This window comes from Sphaerodactylus townsendi, linkage group LG04 (genome assembly GCF_021028975.2).
Source record: "Sphaerodactylus townsendi isolate TG3544 linkage group LG04, MPM_Stown_v2.3, whole genome shotgun sequence".
Lineage (NCBI taxonomy): Eukaryota > Metazoa > Chordata > Lepidosauria > Squamata > Sphaerodactylidae > Sphaerodactylus > Sphaerodactylus townsendi.
In genome coordinates this window covers 40256408-40281960 of record NC_059428.1, presented here as the reverse complement: position 1 = coordinate 40281960, position 25553 = coordinate 40256408, and the positions used below count along the sequence as shown (strand labels likewise).

The 25553-nt window shown below is 41.1% G+C and overlaps 1 protein-coding gene and 1 long non-coding RNA gene across 2 annotated transcripts in view; one reads left to right on the top strand and one right to left on the bottom strand.

The window, feature by feature from the left end:
- ATP1B1 (ATPase Na+/K+ transporting subunit beta 1) overlaps window positions 1–2538 on the top strand; it is a 30108-nt gene extending 27570 nt beyond the window's left edge. Inside the window, exon 6 of the mRNA XM_048493481.1 lies at window positions 1151–2538. Coding sequence (XP_048349438.1) covers window positions 1151–1417 — 267 coding nt within the window. The 3' untranslated portion in view covers window positions 1418–2538. The remainder of the gene's footprint in view (window positions 1–1150) is intronic.
- LOC125431010 lies at window positions 2349–23701 on the bottom strand. The gene is made up of 2 exons (XR_007244267.1): window positions 23308–23701; window positions 2349–2616 (listed from the first exon to the last, which is right to left on the bottom strand). It is a non-coding gene; the product is annotated as an uncharacterized LOC125431010 (long non-coding RNA).
- Between the last annotated feature and the right edge of the window lie 1852 nt (window positions 23702–25553).

Genomic DNA, 25553 nt, shown 5'->3' with positions numbered 1-25553 from the left:
ACCCTGTAAAAGGCAACACAGCTGTTGCTTTTTCTAAAAGTAGAGTCTTAAACAACACCCAAGAGAGTCCAATTGCTTGTTTTTCTGTTGCAGATGGGAGATATCAAAAGTGGTGACAACCTGCCATGCGTCTATGTCATTCACTGGGGGTTAAATCAGGAAAATCTCCATGTATCATAGGGAATTGGATTGAGAACATTCGCCCAACCGTGTCCATCTCAGTAGCTACAAAGTAATGACAGGGAATTGGAAATGGCAGATGGCCCCATAATGAAGTTACCTCCCAACAAAAAGGTCACAATACTTACCACTCATTCACGAGCAAATATACCAGCCTTGCATGTGACTCCACTTTCTTCCTTTTGTGTATGCACTAGGAGTGAGTGACCTTTAAAAGGAATGTAGTACTGAACACAAAATGAGGTCTGCTGGATGAAACCAAAGATCCCTCTAGTCCAGATTCTGTTTCCAGCAGTGGCAAACCAGATGGTTTGGGGCAGCTTATGAACATGGCACAGTCTTCCATAGTTTGTCCTGAGCATCTGGAATTCAGAGGACGGTGCCCTGAAGGGTTGTTAAGTTGATGCCCATCATCCCAAATATGGTATCTGAGGTGGCTCACAGCAGAATGCAAAATAGCAATTTCATAACATCTAGGAAATGCAAAGAATTATCACTAATATTATTATAGAAGTCATAAATGAGCTAAAATTAGTCAGGTTTAAGAAAAAGTTTTAGCTTGGCACTTTAAAAAATGTTCTACTGTTGGTGTGTCATAATTGCAAAGACCTTGTTACCAGTCATCACTTGCTTGGGTTCAATTGAGCTATGCTAGCTCTGACAGATCCATCCTAATGAATTTGTCTAGTCAGTTTTAAAATGCCATCTTTGCCAGTGGCTAGTACTACATGTGGCTTATAACAAGCAGGTCCACAAGGCAAATGAAAACTATGTTACTAACCACTATTAGCAAAGTGGGAACCACTAAAGAGTGCTAGGCAAGACACATAGGTGAGTACAATGATTTTTTACAGTGGACCAGTCATGTTTTTCTGATGTGAAGCTTAAAATATTGTCAGTAGAAAAATGACAAAGATAACCAGCCATATATGGTGTGTGTGACCAATTTGTCTGTTTTTGATTTCTTTAGAAAGAGGAAGATGTTGACAAAATCGGTATTGTAGAATACTATGGCATGGGAGGCTATGCTGGATTTCCTCTGCAGTACTACCCATATTATGGCAAACGCCTTCATGTCAAGTACCTTCAGCCCCTTGTGGCAGTGCAGTTCATGAATTTAACCCAGGAACAAGGGGTGCGCATCGAATGCAAGGCCTATGGTGAGAACATCCAGTACAGTGACAAAGACCGTTTCCAGGGACGTTTTGACATGAAATTTGAAATAAAAAGAAGCTGATCTCAGGCATAGTGCGCGCTCTCTCTCTCTCTCTCTCTTAGCCATGTAAAAGTTTAAAAAGACAAAACCTACTAGTCTTGAACAAAACTGTCATACATATGGGACCTACATGTAATCTATATGCTTTACACTAGCTTTCTGCATTTAACTAAGTTAGAATGTAAACTTAAAAGTGTAGCAATAGCAACAAAGATATTTATTCTACTGTAAATGACAAAAACAAAATTGAGCCTTGGGACATGCCCATTTCTACTGTAAATTACAATTCCATGACTGACTTGTAGTAAGCAGTGTTTCTGCCCCCTAAGTATTGCTGCCTTGTGAATTTTATTTAGTGTACAGTCCTATAGGTGCATTACTCTGGTCATTTTTCAAGCCATGTATTATTGTACCTGTTTTCTACTTTCTGTGAGCAAAGATTTACTGTCCAAGATGTAAATACTCAGTGAGACTAAAACTGGCATGGTTCTTTTTAATTATTTTTCTTCATTTTTAAAAAGGCAATGGCCCACCTGTGAGATTATTCAACAGCACTCCAATAGAGCTTCCCCCTCCCTGGTGGTTTTAGGATTTTATTTAGTGTGGTGGCAAAAGAAATTAATTTGACTTTGGAGCAAACCTCAAGAGTAGGTAATGGTGTACTGTGCTTTGTAGTGAATGCTGTCTTTGTCTCTTTCCCCTCATCCTCCAGTATGGTGTATGAGAGACCCGAGTCAGCCCATCACATAAGTAAGTGATGGGAAGAATTATTTTGGCTTTGTATATTTTCTTCATTTCCTGCTAGAGGCATCACATGCTGTGGTGCTGCCTTTATTGAATGTTTTGACCATTTTCATGGTGAAAGAATTTTATATTTATGCAGTTGTACAATTTTATTTTTTTTTCCTGCAAGAAGAAAGTGTAATGTATAAAGATAAACCAAAGCCACATGTTTGAAAATAAATCTTTATTTTGAACTTTATGAAAAGCAATGCAGTTACCCCATCAACTGGTGTCTAAATGTTGTCTGAAGTGCAAAACTCTATGTTTTAACATATGTAATAGCCAGGAGTAACAGTGCTCTTGTTAAATCTTGTATTTCAGTCAGGTTAAAAACAATGGACAATAAACAAATAAACACATCTTCCATCCTGTGGCTGGTGTTTTGTAATTCAGTGCTCTCCAGGTTAGTTGTCCAGGATATTGAAAAAGTACTGGACCTGCAAAAGATAAAACTTGTTACACAGCCTCCTTTTGTTTCTGCTTCACCTTAGCAGAGCAATAGTTTGGGAGGAAAAAGATTCTAACATTGCTGATATTTCATGTACAGGGTTTTATACATTAAATGCATTGTGGTCACTGCTATCACTAGGCACCCAGACTGGATTAAGGTCTTCTGGTTACCTGAATCCATTTCTGGTTTTCCCATTGTCCAGCTCACTTTGGAACTGACTTGATTTCCCAAGATTTCCAGAAGTAGTTCTGCATTGGCCATTTCTGTTGCTTCCCTTGCAAGGGAAACCAGTGGTAGCTGAGGTTTTTTAGACCCTCATCCATAAGTCATGAATCCTCCCAACTATGTCCAAGGTGTCCCTTGGGGTTGAGATTCTTTGGAATTATAGTTTCCACTGCCTCCTGCAGGAAGACTGAAACACTAATTACACTGGCCCATGCAAACCAGCAACAACAGGTATTCTCAGGCATGCATAAGGATACAGCCTGTATTCCAGCAATCATCCTTGGTTCCTTTCATCCTCCCTGACACTGCTAGTTGTTGAGTTAAGAAGCAAGTAGGGCTGGATAGGCAGTCCTGTCATAATGAGCTGACTCTCAGACAGCAGCGAAGGGACTGTTCAGAGGTTCCAACGTTTGAATATGCTGCCGTCTCATCCCCATTTCTAAACTCACTGTTTACATGGAGCATGTCCTCAGTTTGTGAGGTTGGGGGGTGGGGAGACTGTAGAATAGCTGCCATACAAAATTCCAATGTGAAAATGTATTCATTTAAATGCTTTCAGTAGTTACTGCCACTGATAAAAGTCATTTGCAGTGCCAGCAGGAAAGAAAGCAGGAAATGATTGGGTAGCAGAGACTTTGAAGACAGGAGGTGCATTCAGGAGATGACTGCAAGCTGCTTATTCCTACCACTAGGACAGCTGTACCGATTGGCTTGCTAATTTCTTCTTTGGGTTGAACTAAAATTCATAGAAACAGCTACAAATTCTTCCAGTCTCCATGAGGAAAGGGAAAAGAGACTTTGGTGTTTTTTTCCCCCTTCCAAAAGTTTGGGATTTATAGAACCTACTTAAACTATCACTACAACACTATGTAAATATATTGATATTTTAGTGGGTTTTTTTTTAAGAATGAAACCACTTCTTGGGGTGGGGGAGAGAAAAAAAGAAGGAAGTGGTTTAATAATGATCACAGTCCAATTACAAAAACGAGGGCTGGAGGTGGGTGAGAGGAGGTGGGGCAAAGAAAACTGACAGAAACATTATGCACAAGGAAAAAGAGCAGGATAAAAGTGGTCTCAAAAGAACCAAGGACCCCCCCGGGGGGGAGGGGTTTGAAGCAAAAACTAAAGGCAAAAAAACTGCGGGGAAATAGAAATCTACCAAAGCAGTATAGTATTAGAACCAATCTATGCAGAAAAGTCAAGTTTGGGAGAATGTATTGGTTGACATGCTTGAACCTAATGAGTTGTAGATGAATTCAGAATATAACAGATGAATCCATAGATTTCAAAAGCAGCGCAAGTTATTGAGATATCTTGGAAGTGTTTAACTATTAGTCCAGAAATGGTATGAAGGCCAGATCCACCCTGCTGCTGCTTAAACTGAACAGTTTGAATATTGGCAACTGGAAAGATGCATAAACGCATGCGAATATAATGCCTAACCATTGAAAAAGTGAGAATGGGGAATGGAGCTGCACTTAAGAAGGGTACGGTGGGGTAGAGGTGTCATCAGAGCTGCATTCCTAACCAATACAAGAAGGTGCACAAAGCCAGATGCAAAAAGCTACAAAAAATCAATGAGGAGAAAATAGTCACTCATATCCAGCAAGGAGGGAAATAAAAACATTATTTCCTCTACCACACTGAGGAGAAATTACATCCGGTCCTGTGACAATGAGACAATAGAATAGCCATCTGCCACCACATCAGAACTGGACAGCAATTGCAACTATGGAACCCGATAGCCAACTTGTGAACAGATGATTACATTCTGGTTCCTTAGGTTACCTTAGGTAATTTCTCCTATATACTAGCAGTATCTGCAGAACAAAAAAAGGTATTGTTGAATTGATATGAGTAGTCTAGCAGAGGGACCAGGTAGATCTGGCCACAGACCATACCCTAAGATAAAGCTGTTACGCTCATTCAAAAGATACTAGTTTTCCCCTCGCAAATTATGGGAGGGTATGGAAGATAGTATGAGAGGTGGAAAGAAGACTGAGAAAGAATGTGCACAAGTCTGTGGTATCAGCATTGTGCAAGTCACAAACTGTAAACAAAGCAACTACAAAGGATCAATATCAAGGATTTTTTTAAAAAGCAATTATTTTCACAGTAGATCAAGTTACCCATTGCATGATTGGATGACTCATTCATGCTACATCTCTCACTCTACTGGCATTGGCTAAGAAGTCAGTGATACAAAGAAACAAATTAAGACAAGTAAAGGGCAGAATGAAGTCTGGAAAACCCTCGTATGGGCCTTGCAATCCCATCTCACATCTTACTTTGGGCCACTGAATATTATGCACTTCCATTCACTTTGCACATTGAGAGTTGGGCAAACCTGACCACACTAACAAATGATTAAGCTCGACTGATGGCCAGCACCTCCTAACTACCTGTGATTATCACATTTTGTTCAATATTTGGCAGCCAGATCCTTCCAGATTTGGGAACACTGGTCTTGTCCATTTGGATAGGATGGTTTGTTAACCATCCATCCAAACATTCTTTTCTTTCCCATGGAAAAGAATTTTCTGTGTTGACACTTTCTGCTTCTGGCACCTACAGTGTCAAATACTTTTAAACTATTTTCAAAGTAAGGCAAAAGATGTACACACAAACGGCTTTATAAACAGATTATCAGTGAGTGAGTATTACAATCTTAATTTTGATTCCAGAAGATGGCAAGATATCGATTTTGTCCCCCAAGGATGCCTCTAATTCGAAGAACGACCACACATACAGTCTAGAAAGGTAGCATTTCCAGAAAATTTCACATGTTTTGTGGAAAGCTCAAAATGAAGGGAACTGAAAACAAGATCTGTGATCGAACATGTATTGAAAATGACTTACTGTGCTCTCAGTTGCACATTCTGACCACAATGGCATGCTCCAAGGTTGGCTGTACCTGGCCTTACAAACAGACCCATCTCTTTGAGCCAACTGACTTTGGATGATTAAGATATGCTTCCATGGTTGCCCAGGAAGTATATTCGCTAGACATTGTTGGAATAACAGATAGGGGTGAATTAGGAGTTTCAGCGTATCTGGAGGACTGTGGAGTGACTATCACTAAATCACAGGTGAAGGATCAGTCCCCAAACTGGATCACACTGTCATTTTCAGTTTGTTCAAGTTTTTTTAAGAAGAGGGGAAAAAGAAGAAAAAAATATGGGAATGAATAATCAAAGTCATCCCTAGTTAGGACTTGGATGGGAGAACACCAAGGCAATCCAGGGGTGCTACACAGAGGCAGGCAAAGGCAAAACCACCCCTGCTGTCTGTTTACTTGAAAACCCAACAGGGTTGCTGTAAGTCAGCTGCAATGTGATGGCACCTAACATGGAAGGATTTTCTTTCCCTTTTCAAACAGCAAAATCCGATTGGCTGGCCACTAAAAACACCAGAGAAGAACTGAAAGCAAACAATTTGTATCCCACCCATGCTCGAAGAAATTTAGATTAGCATCCATTGGAGCCCTGTGCAGGCACTAGCCAGCCCCAGATAAGGAAGGTCAAAGATAATGGCATCTGGTATTTGCCAGTAGACCCCTAAGGGAAGAAACTAATTGATTTCAGCATTGAAAGGCTAGCTGAATTTCACACTGGATTTTTCCTGACTTAGGTGAGTAAAGCTGGTTCTCAAGACAAACACCCTGATAGAAGACAGAGCTTCAAATTAGATTTAGTACAGATTATCCAGGCTTCTACTACTTACCTCATCAAAAGATAAAAGCTAAATTGTGACCAAATACCCCTCTTCTTCCTGTGGAATGCTCTGCTGTGAATGTGGCTCTTCAGGACAGACCTACAGACAGAGCATTCCACAGGAAGAAGAGGTATTTGGTGATAATTGAGCTTCTATCTTTCGGTGAGATAAGGTATAGAAGTGTATAGAAGGTATAGTCACTGTTTCTCCTGAACTGTAAGCCCTTCTCCCTGCTCTGAATCTGTGAGCTTTGTACTGACCTCTGAATTTGTGACCTGTACTGATACAAGCTAATTAGTTCCCCCTAATGAAAAAAAGCAAAATTAGATACCAGATTGCCAATTAGTACTGGGAAATGGTCAGATTCTAGGCAGTAGTTTTGCAATAAGAGAGCTGATTTTGGGAAATTCCACAGAACACAGGTCACACATTATGCAACAATCTAACTCTACTTTCCTCCCGCCCCTCCCACCCCCCCCCAAAAAAAATTCACCCAGGCCCTTTATTTCTTGTTCTTAGTTTCCTTTCAGTCATGGACAGCTTTGTCGTCTCCCTTATCACATGACTTTAAGAGAATACCAAGTTACTTGACCGGTGTTCCATGCAGCACCAGTAATTACTGGTGTCAATTCCACATGTCATCTAGTCATCAGGTAGTTTCCATAGCTGTTCAACCCACATTCAAATATTTTACACAAATCTGAACCTTACTATTTGTGTCGACAGTTGTCTTATGAATGGTAAGTGCCCTGAAAGCAAAAGGTCAGATGAAAACTTAAAGCAGTGGTTCTCAACCTGGGGGTCAGGACCCCTTTGGGGGTCGAACGACCCTTTCACAGGGGTCGCCTAAGACTCTCTGCATCAGTGTTCTCCATCTGTAAAATGGATAAATGTTAGGGTTGGGGGTCACCACAACATGATGAACTGTATTAATGGGTCACGGCATTAGGAAGGTTGAGGACCACTGATTTAAAGCAAAGCAAACAAAACATTTCAGAAAGTAGAACAACTTTCTTAGAAAAAGGATGTGTTCCAGGGAGAACTAAGGAATGATTCTGAAACTGAACTCAGGAAGTCTCACTACCCCAAAAATGTAGACTCCTGCTGAAAATATAAAGGGGAGTAGATGCTTCAGCATGGCTACAACTTTTCGCATTTCCTTCGACCCATGCATCTACATTCTGCCATCAGGAGTCCACTATATTACCCAGCAGCTGGTGATATAAGGCAACCCTGCATGGCCAACTAAATTGACTGCATAGCCTTCAGACAGCGCTACTCAAATCCCTCAAGCCCTTCCTGGTCACAAGCCCTTCCTACTGGAAACAAACCACAGCTGACTTTACAAGATCAATCTATCTGCCAAGTCACTTCCTTCCTCTGCTTCCTAACCATCTCTTTCTGAGGCCTCAAGTTATTATCTATGTGGTCCTTCTGGTGTCCCCAAAAGGAGGTTCTGAGATATCAAGAAGATCTGACTGCTCTGCTAGAGGCCTTGTGCCATCTGCACTGGCTGATGCTGTTAACTCAGCAGGGACATGGGAAATAGCTGTCATCTGAAAAATCTGGCTGATACCATTTTCTTGGCAGCAGAGGTGTTACACTCCTTCCTACCCCCAAGGTTTTTCAAAACTGCAGCTTCTTTTACTTTCCCTGTTTTAGTGAATTGAACAAATGGGCTGTAATGAGTTGTACTGCCCCTCCACCACCACCACCTCCCGCAAATACATAAAAAGGATTTTTGCAGGATTGTAAACCATTAGTAGCAATGTAAAACACTATATCATTGAGGCACACCTGCTGCTTCCTTTGGGAATCACTGGACACTCAACACATAGTGCAGCCACAAATGCAGCCTTTAGGAGGCTGATTCCTATAGAGCACATATGCCGGGCGGCCACTTGGCTTTCCATCTCAACATTTACCAGACACTACAAAATCCAATCCCTTGCAGCCACTGAGACCACCTTTGGTAAAAGAGTGTTAGAACATATTAGAACCCACCCGTTTTTCAGGGACACTGCTTGGGGAGGTCCCATCCAAGATGCCCTCAGTAGCCTCCAGGAGAATGGTACATTGGTCATTTACTGTGAAGGGGCCTTCTCCTGGTGGGTGACGATGGCATCTTGGCCCTCCCTGATTCTTAGTCAATCTCAAATTCAATACAGTCTGCACCCTAATTAGTCACAACTGTCTTAGGTTTTCAGCTTGATGTTTAGTTGTCATGTGGTTTACGCTAGCATTATCCTTGTTACTTCTTGTTTGTTATGATGTTGGAAAAGTTTTATTCACTGCTTTGTCAGTTGTTTACTGGAGCACAAGATGGACGCCCAAACCTTCCACAGGAAGTAGCAAGTTTTAGTTCCTGCCTCCCTGAGAAAGGGTTGGGAAATCACCCATCCAAGATGCCCTCAGTTGCCTCCAGGAGAATAGGAAGGAGCATCTTCCACATTTTTAAAGACTTTAGTAATTCGAGCACAAATCCCATAGCCGGGAAGAAGCAACTGAAGAGAAGCGTTTTTATTTTGTTGTTTCTATATCTTAAGATACACATAACTGGAGAGGGGATTTGAAAGTAACAGCTCTGTTACTGTTACTGTTACTACCCCATATATACTCGTGTATAAGTTGACCCGCATATAAGTCGAGGCACCTAATTTTACCACAAAAACTGGGAAAACTTATTGACTCGCGTATAAGTCGAGGGTGGGAAATGCAGCATCAATTGAGGGATCAGTAGGTTAAATGTTTTTGAATATTTATTTCAAAGAAAAACAGTAAACTGGCTCTGTAAGTGGAAAAGAGGGTCAACAAGAACAATATGGGTATCCAACAACTAACTTTAAGGAAGTACAAAAGAAGCCTTAAAGCTCAACCAGCAACCAAGCTAAAACACAAGAGTTGAAATCCTTCAAAACTGGATTCCTCATCATCATCTGTATGTCCAAATGTAACCCAACTTAAAGATTTTTTAAGAGAGGGATATTATCCAGGAAATGAAGAAGAATATCTACTATTAGCTTCCCAAACATTATGTAAAACATGAATGGGGGATGGGAACATCCCCTTTGGGGGGATCAATAACTTTGGATCCCTTGACCCAAACTTCACCAAACCTGGCTCCAGGTATCATAAAAGAGAGCTCTCCTGAGTAGGAGACCAGCCAGGTTTAAAATAGAAGTTTGGTTCAGAGGGTCAAAAGTTATGGACCCTCAAAAAGGTAGCCCCATCTACTAATAGCTCCCATTGAAAACAATGGAGAATGGGGGGACCTCCTTTGGGGGTCCATAACTTTGGACCCCTGAACCAAACTTTACCAAACTTGACTGGTATCATCAGGAGAGTCTTCTGATGGTACCCTGAAATTTTGGTGCCTCTAGCATAAAAGCTAAAAGCCCTGCTGACCCGGCCAGAAGGAAGTAAAAACACACAATTTTTTTAAATGACTCGCATATAAGTCGAGGGGAGCTTTTTCAGCATTAAAAATGTGCTGAAAAATTCGACTTATACATGAGTATACATGGTATGTTTCTAAATGTGCAATCTTTGTTAAGGATCTATTATGCATTGCTGAAACTTTCGTGTCTTATGCATATCAGGTACCTTAACTGAGACTGAGTTGAAATTAAAACTGAAAGAAATCTTGGGGTTGAAGTGGAAAATTCAGATGAAGATGTCAATCTAGTGTGTAGCAGTGGTAAAAAAAGGGTTAACCCTATGCTACGAATTATTAGCAAGAGGGCCGAAACTAAAAACAGGCAGTATTGTAATATCCTTGTTTAAAGCGACGATGTGGACTCATTTGTAATACTGTGTGGTGTTCTGCTGCTGTATCAGAAGACGGATTCTGTAGAGCTGTAAAAGATACAAACATAGGCAAGCAAGACAATAATGGTGTTGAAGCACCTATCCCATGAGAAAAGGATGGAGGGCTTAGGACTTTTCAGTCTAGAAAAAAGATGGCTAAGGGGAGACATAAGAGATAGCTCAAATGGATTCAGCACTCCAAAAGCTTTTACACATTTATAAAGTTATGCGTGGTGTAGATAAAGTGGGTAGAGGAAACTTCTATTTCCTATAATACTAGAATCGTTGCCGAATAACTTCAGGTAAAACAAGAGACAAAAATTTGGTGGAACAACAACTGTAATGAACAAAAATAACCTACCACACGAATGGCTACGGAAATATATTGTGTGAAATAATACAAAGTGCAAGGATAATAGGCAAACCCAACAACAGAAAGAGTGGATGAGTGCAATAAATAGCTGACAAGGAGCAAAACAAGGCAATAATGCAAAAATACATGCTGAAAAAGACTGTAAAGGAGGCACTGTGACTGGAGAGACAAAGAAACTGAGTCAGAAACAGCAAGGCAAGTCCAGGTAAGTGCAGCGTTCTCCACAAACTGCACTGGAGACCCAGCACAGTTTCTGGAGAACCTTGCATTTATATTATTGGAGTTTCTTTGTCTATTACAGCCAAATAACTTCAAGACAGACAAAAGAAAGTACTTCTTTACTCAACTGCAAAATTCACCGCCAGTAGAGGTAGTGATGACCAAGAGGACAGGCAGTTTTAAGAGGGTGTTAAGATTCCTGCAGGAGAGATCCACCAATGGCTACTAGCTATGGTTATTGAGATAGCAAACCTCTGAAACCCAGCGCTGGGAGACCCCCATCAGCAGAGGGCCTTGGCCTCTATGCCCTGTTGATCAGGTGTTTCAGGGCAACCAATTGCTTGCTGTGTGAAACAGTATACTGCACAAGGGGGATCACTGGCCCAATCCAGCAGGCTCTACTTATGTTCTTACATTGTTTTTAGATTCTGCACAAAGGTATGGCACAAAAAGGCCTGTGTAGTGGGCAGCGCTGCAGGTGGTTGGAATAGATTACTTTAAAAATAATTTCCTCTCAAATCCGCAATCAACGTAACAGTTTTAGTCATGCAATGATAGATCAATGGAGCTTTAACAGGATACATTCTCATGAAAAGGGGATTTTATGCTGTTTATGATCAATGAAGAAATGCTAACAAAATGCCAACAATTTTCTAATAAGGATAAACATTGCTAAAGTGCCCATTTCCTCTCTCACTCTCTCTGTGCATATTAAGTGCCAACAAGTAATTTCCTAGCAGTTCTTTTATTTTAATTTTTTAGACTTTTCAAAACAGCAAATACTAAATAATATTTAACAACTTTTTAATCAGTTCTGATGTTTAATATTACCTAAAACCCAACACAATGCAAACTTTGGTTTGTAAGAGTTGTATCTATGAAAGATTTTTTAAATAATAATGTATTGCCTTAATTCTATGACAAAAGGGGAAAAAGATTAACAAATACAATTACAGTCAGCATCCAAAATCTACATACTATATTTTCAATCTTACATATTTAGCTTAATAATGAGCATTTTTTCCTTTCATAGAGTTTCTATATGCATTAATCCTATAAAATTAACCGTTCATGTAGAAACTAGGCAGAAATAACTGAAAATGTGCAAGTGTCTCTCAATGTGGTACAATTATATAAATCAACTGTCAAATGAAGCGTCCAATATCAATAGTCACAGAAAAGCTTCCAGCCTGTGGGAAAATAAGGCTGTTTAGCACAACCGTCTCTTAACTGTATGAATGTAGTTAGCTTTTGATCATGTTGCCACTCACCATATTTTCAGCATCCATTATTTTACATTTGAATGTTTTGTATTATTCCATTTTGGCTGCCGGTGTATCTATGAAAGTTAGCTGGAATGGAGATCTGCCCTTTATTCATTACCTACATTTGAGCTCAAAATGTTTCTTCCCCATTAACTTATAGATAAAAACATAGAAAAAAATAAATCCCCCCCCCCTTTTCCCACTCAAAATGCAAAGCCACCTGACATGAGATTATGCCACTTGGTACCAGCCCCCATGACAGGCTGCACTGCGAAAGCACCGTATGACTGGGTGGAACAACAACTTCCGTGAATTATTTAAATGCTCTTTGACAGAGGAAATGTGGTTTGAAGGAAGAGCCGGGGACAAAAGGGGGTCAACTGCTACATCAGGTGACTGCTACTCCCAGACAAGGCTTTCACAAACAGGGACCTCCTCAGAAAATTAAGAGTTAATTCCACATTGACAAAGGTTAGTTGCATAGTAGCTCAGAAGTTAATATATAATCCCACCTCACGGACCTTTGCTCCAAACGCGGCACAAATGAATGCTAGGAGGAGAAAATGCATGCTTCTGGCTGTTCCGGGCTATGCCGAGTTATTTATTTACACAGTTTTATATTAAATAATCATATCACCAAGTTTGGTAAAAAAAAAACATTAAAAGCATATCTTAATACATTTCTGTTCTGTCATTTTACATTTTCTTTCACATTTATTTATTTCATGATAGTCCCCACTGTATATAGTTACACTATTGACAGAAGAATAAAACTCAAAAAGCTGGAAGTGGTGACATTCATCTAAAAAGAATCTTTGCCAGCTGTTATCAGTGCAAAATGTATTTGAAGTTTGTATTTAATAATGTGTAACTCACAGTATCTCAAGGCCGCACAGTAGAGGGCATAGCCTGGGATCCAGAAAGGCCTGCTTATGCTCACACAAGAGGCTTATAGCAGCCCAGTGGAATTTTTGACTTCTTTTTCACTGAGGTCTCCTCACCATCTCAAAAACTGCTTTGGAAGCTCCTCACTCCATTTCAAAAGCGGTTTGCCATGTTGGAACAGACAGCTGTGGCCAGAGAGAGGTCTTCTTGAGTTAGTTTTATAGTTCTTTGGATCTTGGCCCTACTTTCACACCGAATCTTGGCCCTACTTTCACACCGAAAAGACAATCTCCCAAAGGTCCATAATGAGGAAGATGGCAAATGTTTACAGTAAAGCCATAGCTGGCATTAGACTGTAAGCTCCTTAGGGCAAAGACTTGTTATTCTTCTTCCTTGGTAAAGTGCCGTACACATAGCACAACAGAAACAAAAAGGGAAGGGAGCAGTCACAACCATAGACACCTGTGTGCTCCTTGACTAGAAATTACATTGGAAGCACACTGAATTATAAGGGACATACAGCAGGCACTGGATCATAACCATAGGTTATCTGAATCTGTAATGGAAAGATGTCTTTCCTCTGGTGCTCCTTGATATTGTATTTTTCAGTGGAGTTAATCTCAGAATGTTAGGAATGATGGGCTTAGTCTTTATGATTTGGATGACTGTATTAAAATATGCCTTCATATTAACGTTTCATTGTTACTGTATTCATTATTAGCCATCTCAAGCCTTTTTCACACTAGTTACCAGGTTCCATTCAATGCATTGAGCCAAAGGCTTCATGGCCTTGTCCCACAAATCTGCAGGACAGCCTTTCCTGCTATGCTCTGCCATGACAGCTTCACTGATCTCAGCCAAGCTTTCTGAAGGGGGAAAATTGGCATCTGCCTGGATTCATGCATTCTCTGTTGTGGTTCCCACTTTGTGCAGTGGCCTGCCTGAGGAGACCAGGAAGGCTCCCAAGCTTATATCATTCCACAGATCAGGTGAGACAGAACTGTTCAGGAGGGCATCTTATAAAGGGAATTGGGCTGTAGCATAATGAAATGGTTCAGAGGACACTTCTTTATTAAAGGAACAGGATTATAGTTGGTCCCAATGTTTACTGTATGTTTTATCCTGTTCTTAGCACACTGCCTTCTATGTTCTATTTGAGGCATCATTTATCATATTGTACGTCTGATACCTTTTGGTTTTGTATTGTTTTTCTCACTTTGTAATTCTGGACAGCCTGATCTCACCAGATTTCAGGTTTGGCCCTAGTTGGTACTTGTATGGGAGACCATCAAGGAATGTCAAGGTCACTATATGTAGGCAGGCAAAGCACTTGTGAGTGTCTCTCGCCTTGAAAACCCCACAGCTGTGATTTGAGGGCATTTTACAAACATGGTGCTGCCTACTTTGAAATGCTTTGATTTGTTTTGGTAAAAAGAGTCATTTTTAAAGCAAAATAGGTGGTCCTGAGAGAAGTATCATTGTAAATTATGTGTGTCCCATTTTGGCCTGACCTGGATAGCACATGCCAGCCTGATCTCATCAGATCTTGGAAGGTAAGAAAGGTTAGCATAGGTTAGTATTTGGATAGGAGACAACCAAGGAATACCAGGGTCACGCCACAGAGAGAGGTAATAATAAACCAGCTCTGCTTTATATTGTGTGATCCGTCTTGAGCTGCAGAGTGGAAAGTGGGATACAAATAAATAAAATATTTGAATAAACAAATAAACCCCCCAGAAGTAAAGACTTCCTCAGCCTTGACAACTGATTTTATTTACATGCTTGAAAATGATTTCCTGTGTATCCGTCTGTGACATTTCAAACGCGAATGGACACAAAACCTTGCAGAACACAGCCATCTTCCTAATAGTCAATGCTTATTTTCTCCTCTGCCCCTACTTGAACATGTAAAATATTTTTTTAGAGTGACAAAAGACAGCATCCACTAAAAACCTGCTTCGTTCTGAATTGATGCCAATAATTTAATTCAGGAAAATTCCGCATTTCAATCTGACTTTGCCTCTCAAGTTTAAGGAGATGGAATATGATAGCCAAAGTTACAATAATTATTGTGGACTGGTACAGGTTTGTCATTGTTTCCATATGTTAGATGTACCTAAGTATGCTTTCACACTTTTAAAAATCAAATGCAAAAACAAATACAAGGATAATAATTATCTATGGGTGCTGACCTTTAAGGCCTTACGCGGCCTGGGAGCCTCGTAACTTCAGGACTGCATTGTTCCTACTTGGCCTCTGCATTCAGGAGAGGCCAATCTGCTGGTGGTTCCCGGCCCCTCAATGATGCGACTGTCCTCCAGCTGTCCGGGCCCTGCGGGATCTTGGCGAGTTCCGCAGGGCCTGTAAGACGGAGTTGTTCCACTGGGCTTTTGGAGTGTCCAGCTGCTGATAAGTGCCCCCCTTTATTCTCCTATGCCTGGGGTTCCTTAACATCTAAGGGGCCCACTTTTCCTTTCCCTCCTCTTTGGGAGGGTTTTAATGAGAGTTTTATTGCTGACGCTGTTTTATTATATCAACTGCTGTGTTTTAATTTAATGGGTTTTTAGCTGTATGTATTGTGAAGTTATGTTGTGCACTGCCCAGAGCCCTCGGGGACAGGGCGGTACACAAAACCAATTAAGTCAGTCAGTCAGTCAGTCAGTCAGTCATAATATAAGGGAACAAAACATATGTTTCTCTGTGACATGATTCAGAAAACAGAATCTGATCAAGAAGAAGAGAAGAGTTTGGACTCCTTCGACTATATTGATCACTCAGCAGGCCTAGATCTTTGCTAAACTAAAATCTGTACCAAGTCTTGTTTTAACCTTATAAGAGGGCTGGTGCAGACATTTAGAACAGAATTCAAATAAACCAGACTACTGACTAACATCACTGCTGATGAGAACAGTCAACAAAATGAAGTGCCCTCTTCTCTCTCTCTCTTCCACTCATGCACAAAAAAACTCCACTCAGCTTCACATTTCCAATCAGCTGTCTTTTCCATTTCAATAAAATGGATCACTACATATATCTTGTTAGCAATGTTGAAATTATTACTTTCATTTCTGTTTCTTTCTGTAGACACCCAGCATTGCTCATGTACGGAACTCTAGCCAATGACCAAATGCCAGATGAGGTACAGAAAAGCACCAGTTCTTTCTGCTACTTTCAGCAGCTGATCACATGAAAATAACATGGGCATATCCTCAATTTCTAGGGTCCAAATTTCTGCATTGATATGGCTGGGTGCCTTTATGCATTTGAAGCAACTGTAGAAAAAAGTTCCGATATTAAAATGGCCACAGCAGATAAAACCAGCTGTATCTCTGGAATCCCTTGGGGTATCACAGCGATTTTAACTTCATTCTGCTCAGTAGCCCCCAAGGATTATCTCCCACCAATTCAGGGGTCTGCAACCTGTGGCTCTTCAGATGTTCATGGACTACAAATCTCACCAGCCCCTGCCAGCATGGCCAATTGGGATTTGTAGTCCATGAACATCTGGAGAGCCGCAGGTTGCAGACCCCTGCACTAATTGTTTTTTTAAAAAAATTTGGACCTCCAATTTTTCAAAAATGGCTACCACAAGAAAAATGCTTAGATTTCTGGAATCCCTTGGGCTATCACAGTGGTTTTTAACTGCATTCTGCCTAAAGTCACCTAGGGATCTTCTCTACCCATTGGGTTATTAAAACTCAAACCTTCCTATTTTGTAATTTTTTCCTGGTACCCTATGAGCACCTCATTTCAACACAAAGAAAGTCCAGGATTAATTCAACATTGAGGTTCAATCCTTCTGTGAGACAAGGGATCATTTATTCCAGCCTGGCAAACCACTCGTTTCTATATGCATTCACAGTATACACACTCAGCACAGTAACTACTGACGGTTGGTATATTGAAAAAAATTCTCCTGGTGAAATATATGCTGCCAAAGGCTCGAACAAGACTCCATCTGTCATGGAGCAGCTGTTGAAGCAGGTGGGAGGGGAAAACTCTTCATGCTACACACATCCATTGGGTATCACTCAGGCTGATGAGACTGCACCAGATGATTTAAAACCCACTGTGTTTATTTTTCCCTATAAAAATCAGCTTGTGCTTTCCTGTTTTTCAGTTTTCTCCTTTCAAAGCATGAAATCCATTCTCTCTCACCTGCCACAACTATTTGGTCCATAGTTATGAGTTGTCAATTAATCACACTGCACAGGCATGGGACAGGAGGACTTTCAAGTACAATCAGACTGTTTTTAATCGGAAGAAGAGTGGGAATGCATGGTCTGCTGACTCTCGAAAGCAGGGCTCCCCAACCTTTTTGAGCCTGCAGGCACCTCTAGAATTCTGTCAAAGGGTCATAATCACAAATACGGGTGCCACAGGAGGCAGAGCCAATCACAAAATGTCAGGGATCAAGGATATATACAAGTGCAATAGTATCGCTTCTCCATTTTGGGCAGAAGCACTGTTTAACAAGATCCCTTTTCATCTGTACAGTCAGTCAGAAATCCTGCAGGGAAAAGCCCCACCTAGCCCCACCCACTTTTTAAAAGTACTTGGCGGGTGACAGGAAAGGCATCAGGGGGAACCATGGCGATCACCAGCACCATTGTGGAAAGAGAACTGAACTGAAATCTATCCAAGTAGACTTTACAGGACTCTGTGTTGTTGTTTTGCTATTTATTATATTCATTAAAGGAGAACTGTTATAAACCCATGCCCCACTATACTGGCAGGTGTCAGGCATATCAAGAAAACCACAGTTGATTCGGTGTGCTCACGATGAAAAGGAACACTAGAGCTGACACATTACAATTTGTTTCCTTCAGTTGTAGAAGACAGGATATGAAAGCAGAGACTGTATTACCCAGACCGATTTTTATTTGTGAAAACCACAAATAATGTTTTTTTTAGTATTTTTTTTACCAAAGCTGCCATAAGTCATCAACTTTTGAATGTCATGAGTTTTTAAATAATCAGACTTTTAAAGAGAAACTTTTAAAAGAAACAATGCATTGAAGGGCTAATTAAACTGCCTAGTGCCAGGGGCAAAACACACAAACAGAAAATGGCTATCTCCATTTGAAAATTTAAAAGCCAGAAATAACTAGATTTGCTGTTATACAAACTGACACTGATTTACAGCTAAAGCCTTTGATTCAGCATTATGAAAAAGATTTCCCAATAAGTATAATTTATTTTACTCTTTCCTAAAGCAACTGAAAGCAACTTGTACTTCAAATTTTATGAATGAAAATAGGCTTATTCATTCTGTGGCCAGTGGCATTTTAAATTCCTCCTTCTCTCTCCTAGCTTAAATTGGTCACATGAAAGTTTTTTTATTAACTGTATTGTGCCTGGTGAAATCATTCTCAGAAACAAGCCAAAAGCTCCAGGTCAAACTACACTGAATGATTGACAATGAACTGCTTAAAAAAAATTAACACACATTCTTCCTTTGCTTCAAAATATACAAGTTTAATTTTAAAAAGAGAGACGAAAAAGCATGTGCTAGAAGTCTGCTAGTCTGTATCACTTTAGAATGCAGATTGTGCATTAGAATCATGGAATCATAGTGTTGGAAGAGACCACAAGGGCCAGCAAGTCCAACCCCCTGCCACGCAGGAGGACATGATCAAAACACCCTTTACAGATTCACCCTTTACAGATTTACAGATCCAAAACACTCTTTACAGATTCAGCCCATTTAAAAACCTCTAAAGAATGAGACTCCACCACACACAGAGGCAGTGAATTCCACTGTCAAACAGTCCCTCCATCAGGAAGTTCTTCCTAATGTTTAGGTGGAATCTCTTTTCCTATACATTGAATCCAATACTCCTTGTCCTAACCTCTGGAGTAGCAGAAAACAAGCTTGCTCCCTCTTCGACATGACATCCCTTCAAATATTTAAACATGGCTATCATGCTGCCCCTTAAAAATATCTTCTCCAGACTAAACATACCCAGATTCCTAAGTCTCTCCTCATAGGGCATACATTTCAGACCTTTTACCATTTTGGTTGCCCTCCTCTGGACCCATTCCAGCTTGTCAATATCCTTCTTGAATTGCGGTGCCCAGAACTGAACACAGTATTCCAGAGGTCTGACCAATGCAGAATAGAGGGTACTATTACATCCCTAGACACAATACCATTGATGCAGCCCAGAACTACATTGGCTTTCTTGGTTGCTGAACCACACTGCTGACTCATGTTCAGTTTGTGGTCTACTAAGGCTCCCAGATCCCTTTTGCATATAATGTTTTTAAGCTAGATGTCACCAATCTGATATCTGTGCATTTCATTTTTTCTGCCTTAGTATCTTACATTTATAAATTTAAAAGATAGTGTTCCCAAAACAAAACAACCTTGAACACAGGAAGTCCACATATTACGAGAAACATTAGAAGAAGATGTATTGTTGAAGGTTTTCACGGCCGGATTCAACTGGTTGTGGTGGGTTTTCTGGGCTGTGTGGCTGTGGTCTGGTAGGTCTTGTTCCTAACATTTCACCTGCATCTGTGGCTGGCATACACCTCTGAAGATGCCAGCCACAGATGCAGGCGAAACGTTAGGAACAAGACCTACTGGACCACGGTCACACAGCCCAGAAAACTCACAACCACTTAGAAGAAGAATTTGGATTTATACCCTGGTTTTCTCAATTATACGGAGTCTCACATTCCTTCCCTTCATCTCCCCTACTGAGGTAGGTGGGGCTGGGAGAGGTCTCAGGGAGCTGTGACTATACTCTTTTCAAGACAAAGCTGACAGGAGATATGTGCACTAATCCACCACACCTTCCTGTGTTGTAATGCTCTGTGGGTTTCTAGTGCCTGCCTCCCCCAACATCTGATTTTCTGGCAGCATTTTAAAAGCTTATTTAATTGCTGCTTCCGTCTGAACCATTGTTATGTGCAGTGGGAAACATAGCACTTTGTTAAAATAGTATTTATGTTGCTTTGGAAGCCTGCTAGTGAGACCTGCCTTTTTGTAATGTTGCCCTCGCCATATTCTTTCCCACGGCAGGAATGGGAAAGAAAATGGCAGGAGCAACTTTACAAAAAGGCGGGTCCTGCTAACAGGCTTCCGGAGCAATAAAATGCTATTTTAACAAAATGCTATGTTTCCCACTGCACATAACAGTGGTTCAGACAAAAGTGGCAATTAAATAAGCTTTTAGACACTGCCAGAGAATGGACTTCTTGACAATGCAGGTGCATGCTACTCTGACTTCTACCAGAGAACGCACGACCGCGTTGTCATCTTTATCCTGAAAAGGTTACAGCTCAATGTCACTAGCAGGTGTCATGTGGAGGAGAAGAGAAATAGACCAGGTTCACCAGATTACAGTCTGCTGCTCATGAGGCAGAGTGGGGAGAGAAACAGTTTCTCCAGAATTCTGATCCACAAAGCTTGTGCTGCACCCGAGGAGAAAAGAAGTTAAGGTAGAGCTAGGACCCTTCTCCTGGACTTCAAATGCAAAAGTGACACAACACCTCTGATTAAGACCAACCAAAATGACACAAAATAGTGAACAAATTTCAGAATTCTCTAGAATTTTTTCATCAGGCTGCCTATTAGAAAAATAAGAAGGGGAGGGAGAGGAATCCTCTGCAAAAATCTAAGTGGGTATGCAGTTTTAAATGTATCCTGAAGGCTGTTTGCGCTTCTGATTTTCTGGCATCCTGGCATTAGAGAGATATTGGAAATGTCTGCCAGCTTTTGTATTTTAACTGGGATGACTCCATTTTTACTTCTTTCTCCTATAATTCCAGGGATGCAAACTGACACCAGGAGCATTTTAATTTTCTCCTGAAGTTTTATGACTTCTATTTTTCAGTGCTGTTCATTTTTATTAATGGACAGTTTTAACCTTCTGGTTATAGGTACAGGTGTTCAAACACCCACTAGTTTGCATCATGTGCTGCTTTCTGCTTCTAAGCAGGGAGGTAATCTTTCTCCATGTAGTTGGGCTGTTTGCCTCCATGGTCTATCCATTACCCACGGTTGAAAGCAATGGGTATACCTGGCCACCTCAGAGGTCAGGTATACCATTTCTTCTTAACAGTGGGTAGATCAATTCTCAGAGCAGCGGCGGGAAGTGGAGGCTGGCAGGGCTCAGCCTGGAGGAGGAGGGGCAATGGTTTCTTATTTTGCAAAGGAGCGGCCAGGGTGCTCTAAGGCAAGTGGCATCCGGATCTCATGCTGTGGTTTGCCCCACCATTAATATGTCGGTGTTAATGTAGTCAAAGTATAAGCCAGAAAAAAATTCTGCATAACTCCCAGTACTAATTCCCACAAGAGAAGTGCGAGTTTGTGGTTTCCTACTTTAAGTACACTGCAGTGCCCTAGAGAAAAACAGCAAGCTAGTTTTGGTTGAGTAAAAGTAGGAATTGAATTTCAGTACTGAAGTCAATATCCATAACAAAGGGCTGGATCAAAAGATCTGCTTGTACAAGTATCTTTGGTTCACAACATGCGTCCCATTCATGGAAGGAGTTCTCCCCTTAACCAAACGAGGCCTGTGGATCCAATCCAAAGTTACTTAGATGGAACCAACTGTACACATTAATAATAGACTCGACAGTGTATTTCACTATACTGTCTAAAGGCCACAAAGATGAAGAGTAGTGGGTCTGTATTTTATGAGCCATATTGTGAATAATTTTCTGTTTACAGACAATGAAGATGCATTCTGTATTTAACTACATTATTCACGTGACACTGATGTAAGACATCCGTTGCCGGTGCTGAGAAAGGTCTAATTGCCATATGAGAAGTAAATGACACAAAAAGAGCTCAGTTGGCACTAAAGATACATCGATGGAAGAATGAATCACAGAAAGGCAACAACTTGTCCTGCCCACATGATTAAAAGGAATACAGAGAGAAGGCTCAGTATGTTTGCAATGTGGCGTGCAATCACTCAACCCACATTAAAGCAATTCGTGGTAGCATATTAAATTATGCTATGTTTTTGAAACAAATGATCTTGCAGGCTCGTTTGCTTAATACATGCACGGCAAATGCTGGATAGGGGAACAAAGTGGCCAACCGCACACAGTACTCCTTTAAATTGGGACTACCAAGAATTAATCTACTTTGAAGCTCTAAAACAGTTTGGAAATAAAACACTGCAAATAAAAAAAAAACTTTGCCAAAGAGTACTTCTAGTAATTGCCATTATTCAAAATTCTTTTCCATTTCCTTCAGTCATCTGTTGTTTGGTAAGTTACAGCAAAAATTGTATCAGTCAAATGCATGAGTGTCATTTTCAACAAGAACTTCCTGTTCTGTTTGAGTCTCTTTATAAAATAATGTATCACTTATTAGTTTAGATCAGGGATGTTGAACTCATTTGTTATGAGGTTCAAATATGAGATAAATGTGATTTGGTCGGGCCAGGCCTAGGGGCGGGGTTGGTTGCCTCAACCAGCAAAACCCCACCAGGCTCCCCATCCCAGAACAGCACTGGAAGAGGTGGTCGGGGGGGGGGGGGGCTGTTACAGCTGACGATCCCCCAGCAGGCTCACCAACCCAGATTAACATGGGGAGAGATGGTCAGCACTAAGTGACTGGCTGCCTCAGTTGGCAAGCCCCCAGGAGGATTGCCAGCTGGGGGTGGGGAGGGGTGGCTGATTGGGACTGATCGACAGCGGGGTGAGATGGATGCCTGGACTGGCAAGTCTGCAGTGGGGTGGGGGCGTGAACTGGTGAGCCTATAGCAAGTTTACCAGATCAAATCAGGAATAAGGGGCAGTTGTCACAGCTGGCTTGCAGGTTTGATAAGACCTATAAAGGGGTCAGATTCAACCCGCTGACTGCATGTTTGGCACCCATGGTTTAGACTGTAAACTCCTTTTCCATTTACAGGAGACAATTCCACATTTTTGGGAGGGGGGATTTGACAATCCCGCTCTCCTGCTACAGACACCAACTTTATCCCCAATGATGTGCCTGGAACTCTACTAATCCTTGGAAACAAAAAGGGAGCAGGAGGGCTGTCATGGCATGTTGCAGTGCCGCAGGAAGAGGGAGGCTGGGACCTTCTCTTCCATGAGTTTTGTGGTGCTCATATAAGTTAGAATCTAACCTTACATTTTGATTTTGGTAAGAAGTTTCTCATCAACTATTAAAAACAACAGCAACAACTCTATAACCTAAAGATGCATCATGCAATCTTACCTCCAAAAGACCATCTTCTGGAAGATCTGTGCAGTGGACAGCATTCTGCATCTTGTTTTTGCCATAGATGGCACGAGAAAGGAATTATTAATCAAGTGAGGAGGAGTGGCGGGCTATTTCCCTTGTATGTCAGTAAAAGAGCCAATGTGAATGAACCAACGGTTTTGTTATGAGTGAAGATAAAACAGCCTTTTCGAGACAGGTGTTCGTATAAAAGCTACCGTATACATAGTACTGACCAGAAACAACAGTGTTAAATCCCGATTTGACTTTGGTACATGTAGAGGTATAAAAATAATGGAGCTTGGTATGAACTAATCAGACAGAATTAAACTGTTCTTTTCCAGAGCCCATGAGATAATGGCTGAGTGAAAATTCATTGCAACCTGGTTAGATAATCCACAACCTGCGGCACGAGTAGACGAGGGGTAATGAAAGGTACTAGAACACAGTCCTTCAAAATGTCATCTTTCCTCCCACCTTGCAGGATCCAGTCTAAAAAAGAAAACTGAGAAAGAAGCGTCTACCCTCAAATGTTGGTGGTGTCAGGTTTTCACAAGCAACTACGTGCCTCCAGCATCCCAAGAATTATGTAGCCACGCTTCTCAAGGTGAAATATTCTCTTGCACTTAACAGATAACACTGAAGTCAGCAGACAGCACAGTTTTCCCTCTCTACTGATATTTCAGCACTACCTCCCCTTAAAATTACTGGGTCTCCTTCCTGGAAGTATACATATGGACATCTTCAGCCGCATAGGGATCATGTAGCAAGTGGAAAAATATTGCAGAGGTCGATAAATGATACAATTTGATAATGTGGTCAATAAATGATACAATTTGATAATGCCAGTAAGGGCAATGCCGCTTGAACAGAGGCGTAGCTACAAGGGGATGGGAGGGGTGTACAACGTGCTGGGTGTGCGCCCCTGTGGGGGTGTGGCGAGGGCGTTCCGGGGGTGGAGGATGCACTGGTGCACCGAGCGCTTTTCCCCCTTGCTACGCCTTTGCGCCTGAATCAGCGACCACATTTTTCAGGACTTTGGCAGCTGTCGCCAAAAATGACCCATGGGGAGGGCACTTTCCAGTGCTGCCAAAAATACTGCAACCAAAAAAGACAGACTTCAGTTCAGTGCTCTTTCACTAGCCTTCCTGTCCACACTTGATATAGCATATGGCATTGTAAAGCCTAATACCCAGACTTGCTAGTTGAAATAGCTGCTTGTTTATTCCAGAAATATACATGAGTCAAGAAGAGATGCACAAAAACTGCAAAAACCAACTATGCTGCAATATGATGGCATATTTTCATGAAGTACAATTAACATTCTAACATACAGAATACACCATGTTCGTATGATCTGATAACATGCTCCTTCTTTTGGTGCCCTTCAGGTGAATTGTCAGAAGCAATTTGAAAACTATTGGGGACGGCTGCCCTACTTGTTCAAATGAGCTGATTTGAGTGCCAATATTCGATTTGGCTTTATGTGTAGGGCCTTAAGTTTTTGAAGGAAAATACAAACTATTGGAAATACTGAAGTTCATAGCACTCATACAGCTTTTGCAAGTTCCCATATATAGAGAAAGGGGTTGCATCTTTGAAACAAAATATCGTATTTTTAAAAACTATAAAACAAGCATCACTTGCTCTCCCCAAAAACCTTCAACAATCAAATAAAAAGGTTACCAAAACGTCAAATTACCAGAACTCCCATTTTTAATTTCCTAGTGAGAAATCATTAGTGCTTACAGATGTAGAGGTATAAATGCTGAGCTCACAGAGGAATATTTCAAGATCTTCCACATGGCAGTAATCCCCTTACATACAGTGGAACCTCAGTTTTCACTGCCTTCAGTTTTCATCGGTTTTGGTTTTCATCGATTTTTTCAGTGAGCCATGATGGAAAAGGCCTGGTTGGTGCCAGGTGTGCCATTTTAAGTATGGGAACAGCTAGTAAGTGGCAGCCTAGAAACTGTAGGACAACGGTTCTCAACATGTGGGTCGCAACCCCTTTGGGGGTTGAACGATCCTTTCACAGGGGTCGCCTAAGACTCTCTGCATCAGTGTTCTCCATCTGTAAAATGGATAAATGTTAGGGTTGGGGGTCACCACCTCATGAGGAACTGTATTAAAGGGTCACAGCACTAGGAAGGTTGAGAACCACTGCTGTAGGAGGCATACAGGAACAATTACAGAATGTCCTACTACCAATCAACAATATCTCCGCTTAAGTTAGGTAAATT